General features: G+C 38.5%; 1 protein-coding gene across 1 annotated transcript in view; it reads left to right on the top strand.

The window, feature by feature from the left end:
• Positions 1 to 6122, top strand: part of LOC117487176 (calsyntenin-2-like) — a gene marked incomplete at its 5' end in the record, with an annotated part of 48859 nt that extends 42737 nt beyond the window's left edge. Inside the window, 2 exons of the mRNA XM_034135833.1 lie at positions 136 to 320; positions 2562 to 6122. Coding sequence (XP_033991724.1) covers positions 136 to 320; positions 2562 to 2774 — 398 coding nt within the window. The remainder of the gene's footprint in view (positions 1 to 135; positions 321 to 2561) is intronic.
• Positions 6123 to 6861: the final 739 nt, after the last annotated feature.

Raw genomic sequence — 6861 nt, 5'->3', positions numbered from 1 at the left:
CACTATCTGTGTTTTTTTAATTTTTGTTTGACTTTTACGACACCAAGTCAAATTCCTCGTACGTGTCAACCTACCTGGATTAACCTGTTTCTGATTCTGATTCTCTCTCTCCTCTCTCCTCTCCTCTCTCCTCAGCCGTGCCCAGTGCTGCCACCCTGGTGATCGTGATGTGCATCGCCGCCCTGGTGGTGGTGGTGGTGTTCGGGATCTACCGGATCCACCTGACCCACCAGCAGGAGGGGAGGCTGGGGGAGACGGCTAGAGAGGCGGAGGGGAGCTGGGACGACTCGGCTCTCACCATCACCGTCAACCCCATGGAGGTAGGAGGGGGGGATACAGGGATATATAAGATGTGTACATTAGTGACTGGAATATTTACAAGAGAAAATAAGACATGTCCATGTTCTGCTTTAGGAGTAAAATAATAAGCCAATGTCATTTTTCCTTGATTTTACTACTGATCATTTAGTAACAATATGATACGTTACAATGCGATACAACACAATATGGTACGATACAATATAATAAGATATGATACAATAAGGTGCGATACAATACGATACAATACGATACAATACGGTACAATACGGTACAATACGATACAATACGGTACAATACGATACAATACGATACAATACGATACAATACGATACAATACGGTACAATACGGTACAATACGATACAATACGATACAATACGGTACAATACGGTACAATACGATACAATACGGTACAATACGGTACAATACGATACAATACGGTACAATACGATACAATACGGTACAATACGGTACAATACGTTACAATACGATACAATACGGTACAATACGGTACAATACGTTACAATACGGTACAATACGGTACAATACGATACAATACAGTACAATACGTTACAATACAATACAATATGATACAATATGATGCAATACAATATGATACAATACAATATGATACAATACAATATGATATGATACAATACAATATGATACAATACGATACAATACGGTACAATACGATACAATATGATAAAATACAATACGATCAGTGGCGGCCGGCCCATAGGGGCGCTAGGGGCGCCGCCCCCCCTCTTCCCACATTAAAGAAATATATATATATATATTTAAAAAATATATTTTTTATTTTTATTTTTATTTTTAATAAACAAGGTAAATATTATATAATTGGTATCAGTAAAATGTATAATCTACAATAAAATCTCGTTTAAGATTGTGTTACGATGTCTAAAGTTACTGATAAGTCACGTTTCCTGCCTGGCCTTGCCCGTGTATCATTACTCCCTGTGCATAGCGCCCAGATGAGAGTGCAGCAAGTGCAGCAGAAGCCAACTGTTGCTATCTTTAAACTATGCCGCCGAAACATAATTTCAGCCAATCAGCGTCGTCAAATCTGATGGTCACAGGGCTCCTACGTGAGCGCCCGGTGCAGTCTGTGAGTTGTTTGGACTCGTATCCAAGGAGACAAAACAGGAAGCTGTCATACACTCTGGAAGCTACCATTAGCAGCTAATGAAAACTCCGTTTTTGACATAAAAATGGAATTATGGATCATCAATCATTTTTCAAAGTGACAGACACATTGGATTAACCTATGGATTAACCTTCAGCTGCGTTTTTCTCGTTTTTGATCAGAATTGTTATTCTGCAAAAGGTGAGCATATCTTCGTGTTTTGCTACCTAAAGCTACGTCGTGTGATGTCTGTATTTGCTTCCCCTGTCGCGAGTTCTGATCGCTCAGTGATGATACTTATATTTCTAGAATATGTGGAATCTCAGCTTGTTAGCACAGTTTATGCTGTAGAAACTATGTCCAGGACAAGGTGTTTGGAAGTTTTGGAAGATTCATAGCTAACCACACTGAAGTTATGGAGGTATTGATCAGTCTTCTCATATTTTTAAGCCTCAAATTGTCCTTCCCCCCCTCTAACATCACCAGAAGTCATCATTTAGGGGGTCTTTTCTAAAAAAAATGCCCCCTAGTATTGTTTGATCACCATTTCCACAGCCCCACCTAAAATATTTTCCACCAGCCGCCACTGAATACGATACAATACAATACGATACAATACAATACAATACGATACAATACGATACAATACGATACAATACGATACCATACGATAAGATAAAACTAGATACGATACCATATGATATTATGACACTTAGACAATATTTTCAAGACTCTTTAACGTAAATCTGATCTGGGATTGAATTCTGTGTTTAATTTTAGGATGGAATAATGCACAAAAGAGTCCTTCAGTATAACTTTATGAAATTGTGAGACCTGGTTTCTCCGATTTGATGAGAACAAAGAATTGTTATTGTTGCAGACATGATTTGGGTCATGGGTTTAATATGTTGTCATGGTAGTTTGATTCATCGTGTCTCAGACCTACAATCTTTGAGCAGATTTTCACTCGGTGTAACAGTTTTGACTTTAAAGCATTGAACACTCGTATTGAGTATTGCAACACTGTAGAAACACTCAAAAAAACGAAAGGGGCATTTATCCACCTGCTCGTTTCTGACATATTTCTCACCACAGAACCTGAAGGAGCCTCAGGCTGCAGAGGAGGAGGAAGAGGAGGAAGAGGAGGAGGAGGAGGAAGAAGAAGAGGAGGATGATGAGGAGGAGGAAGATGACATCACCAGCGCTGAGTCAGACGACAGCGAGGAGGAAGTGGATGTCCAGCTACCCAGGATGCAACGCTCGAGCAAGACGGGCCAAAACTGGGACAAAACAACGATATCTTATTGAAGCACACACTCACAGTCACTCACACACACACACACACACACACACACACACACACACACACACACACACACATCCTGCAACACGGCCATACTGAAACCTCAAATCAGATGGTGGAAACAAAAAGACTTTATGTGATGTTGATGCTCTAAATATGAGGTAATATCCCCCCCTACTGGAACACTTCACTGAAACACACAGTCAGAAAAACCTCCCGTTTTATACAGCTGATAAGAAAGATCTGACACTAAAACTGCGTGTCAATCAAATTACCTTTATCCGTCTTAAAGGGACAGCGCGCCAAATTTACGTCATCCCCTGAGACTCAAATGATCTCTATCCCATTACACCACCACTACGTTAAATAAAGTTTTATTTAATTTGGTCAACGTTTCCCACAGTGAGATCTCTGATATCCCATATTAATGCGAAACAGTCTTTATTTAAGAAAACTGAGTTGCAAAAGCAAAAGAAGTGACTATTTTTGGTTTGTATACTTCATGTTATTTATCAGTCTTTATTCTATAGCCTCTGTGGCAAAGCCAGGTGATTTTACAGAAATAGCATATTTTCAATGGTACTCACAAAAAAAACAAAAAATATGATCTGTGTGTAGTCATGGTGATCTAGAAAAAGGGGTCTGGGTTTCGGGGAAGGACAGAGGAGTCTCCTTGTACATTTTTATACGCTCCTTTCTTGTAAATAGTGAGTATAGTAGGTGACCCACCTCCCCCACCCCACTCCCAAACACCACTTTCTCCCCCCCAGAAACCCTCCTCTCCACCTGTATACAACACACATCCATCATATGTATGTTCCCACCATGGACCGTGAGCAGGTGGGAAAGCTGCGCTGGGAACGTTTTAACAGACGTTTTCAGATGTAGTCCAAAAGGTCGGATTGAATCTCCGTCTCAGGTGTGGTCACAGCAGCGAGGTCCGTAACGAGTACTCATTGAAAGACAGCTACACCTTTATAGCACCATCAAAGTCCTGCTTTCATTAATGCTGCATTGTAGAGATGTACACAGTGAGGCATCGTCACTTTTTAAAAGGGCAATTCATGTGTAGAGACATCAGAGGGTCTACACAAATTGATTCGCAGACTGAAAACTCACCTGTTTCTACTGCATCTTGCAGAGATAGGAGATGCAGGATGGTTGTTCTTCATGGTTGAAGGCACTTGTCACCATGGATAAAAGCATCAGCTAACTGAAATAATATATAGTAAATAAACAGGCCTTTGACATTTGAATTAATGCAAGATAAAATGTAAAAAAACACTACAACTTGACAAAGATATATATTTTTGAGGCCATTATCATTAAATGAATTAGATCAATTTTTACATTTCGATCAAGGATAATATAGAATATCATGTAAACTATATACTGAGTGGTTTTACAGTTAAATGAAATGTAGTTCGAAACACTAAGACACGTTTAAACTACGAAGAAAGACAAACCAACAAGAAATGGTATGAAAGGTATGAAAGATATGCACACAGGCACACATATGTAAATAATATTAATATATATTAAAATAACAAAAATAAAGTTGATACAACTAGAGAACTATTATAATTAACAGTAACTACTTTAAAATATAATAATATCAAATATACAATATTATAAAAGCTATATGATTACTATAATGAAGTATAATGAGGTGGCACTGATAACAGCTGAATAATGGGGCTAGTAAGGCAATGAATATTTGATTTACAGTCATCAGATGGCTCGAAACACAACTTATTTAAACACTATCACCGTATCACTTTTGTGTACAACTTTTGTAATTGACTGATAATGGTAGCTAGCTTATGCTGCCAGATCTCACAGAACAAACCGAGCTGTCCCATGGGAACATAATATTTGTTTGGACTTTACCTGCAAGAAACTTTTCCAACTGCTAACTTAGAATGAAATGCAGCGTTAATGAAAGAAATGTGGGTCTAGAGGTGATGTCAGGCTACATAAATCCCATTTCATTAGCAGCAGTTGGTGCCGCTGAATTGCAAAGTTGCCTGGTGCAACTTCAATATAAAAGGTGACGTGCATTTGGCTGTGTCACATCGACGTAATGACAAAACCCAGCGGAGGGTTCCTCACCTTGAAGGGAAAGGGCATTCATCTCTGGCTGTGGCCGTCCTGAGTCCAGTCTGTCTGTATCGTTTGGGAGCAAAGAATCCGCAAACAATAGAAAAATGAGTACCATGTGACGTGTTTAGTGGCTAAAGTCGGCCACAGATAAAACCAGGTTTGTTAAACTCACGACCACTAGAGAGTTTCCTCCAACTTACTGTGTCTCAATTTGCATACTTTGAGTGCATAAGTGCAGAATTCACTATAAGTACCCAAATGGTGCACTCATAACATTTAAAAAGTTGAGTAAGGAACGCTGGACACTTCTCACTCTCAACAACCGCCATCTTGGCTACTTAATGCTAGTTCAGCTGCTATTGTGGTTGCTTTAATGAACACAGCACTATACAAATAAAAGTTAGACATGTGGGTTTTATTCCCCTATTTACTATAGATGAGAGCAGCGCTACGTCACTATCTCCAAATACATTGTTTCATTGTTTGCCAGTCTGACCATCGTAATTGGGCTCCTTGTAGATTCAAAAAAAGCGCAAATCAGAATCTGGATTTACTGCCAATCAAATGACAGCGAGTCGTTTCACACAAAAAGGGGCGTGGCCTTACTTAGAGGAAAAGTAGTGGACGTGTTGCTCTCATCTAAACCTACCACTATACTGGTGTCGAAAAGAAGCCACCATTACTTTTATTGGGTGACTTAAGCAGCCTGTAATGATTTGCTACCGTGAAAAACGAGCTAGCTGGCTAACAACGGAAACCTCCACTTCCTGTGAGGGCACAGCAGCAGTCTTTTACAATTTGAAACATCACAACCCGGTCGATATCCACACAAACAACATGGCAGTGTTTCAGTAAAGTATCAGATTGAGACACAGCTCTAGTGAGGTGTAGCTGGAGAACCTGCTGTATGTTTAACTGTAGCTATATGTTCATGTAAAGATCTCATATGTTGTTTAAGAGTTTTCCTCATCTACTGTGACACCTGTTCTCGTGCCGTCACCCCTCCTCCTTGCACCCCCCCTGAAACCTTTGGTGGATTTTGCATCGACCCCCGCCCTAATGTTGTCCTGACGTTTGTTTTAGAAAGAGGAGGACCGTGAAAATAACATGGATACCTTGTATAATGTGTAAAAGTTTTTTTTTTTTAAGTTTTCCGTTTTTTTTCCTGGACTCTTTGGTCTGTTTTTCTTTGGAATGGTCACTACAGCACTTTCTGTAAATTGGCCAATAAAAAGTTGTTTTTGAATCTAGCTGCGAGTCTCGTATTTGTATTGTTGTGTGGTCTGTGTGTTTCTGCAGTATTTCAGCATTTCACAGATGTTTTATACATGTAACTGTACTTTAATATTTAGTCCATGATGTTAATATCATTATAAAAGTATAAAACTTCAATCATGCATTCTGATGCTATTGCTTTTGGAAGCCACAGTTAGGTTTTGTACATTAGTGAAGTTTAAAACACCGTTAATTGAGAATATGTCAAAAATATTGTTATCATAGTCATAATATAGTATGTCAAAAAATTGTAAAAAAAAGTCATACTGAGACAAAAATATGAAGTCTAAAATGGCGGATATATACAAAAAAAGTCACGCAAAAATTATAATATAGTTTGTCAACATCTTAAAGTTGTAGAATACTATGTCAAAAAGATTCATATTATAGTATTTTAAATATAATATGAAAAAGCCATACTATAATGTGTTGAAAAATATCAAAAATGGCAGAGTATAGTATGTTGCAAAAAGCCACATGGTATTTCAATTTGTCTTTAAATCAAAAAATCTTGCATAATATCCCAAAAAGTCCTATTATAGTATGTTGAGAAGACACCCAGCAATACACTCACAACCCTAAAAACACGCAAAAAAGTCCCTTTACTTGTTATTCTTTTATAAAGCCTCAGTACAGTATGACATAAGTCTTATATGCAAGGCCAGACAACATGAGTGTATATATGATAATAGGCTGATTTCCTTCTATACGGAG

Source organism: Trematomus bernacchii, unplaced genomic scaffold (genome assembly GCF_902827165.1).
Source record: "Trematomus bernacchii unplaced genomic scaffold, fTreBer1.1, whole genome shotgun sequence".
NCBI classification, from domain to species: domain Eukaryota; kingdom Metazoa; phylum Chordata; class Actinopteri; order Perciformes; family Nototheniidae; genus Trematomus; species Trematomus bernacchii.
This window is presented reverse-complemented; position numbering and strand designations above follow the sequence as displayed.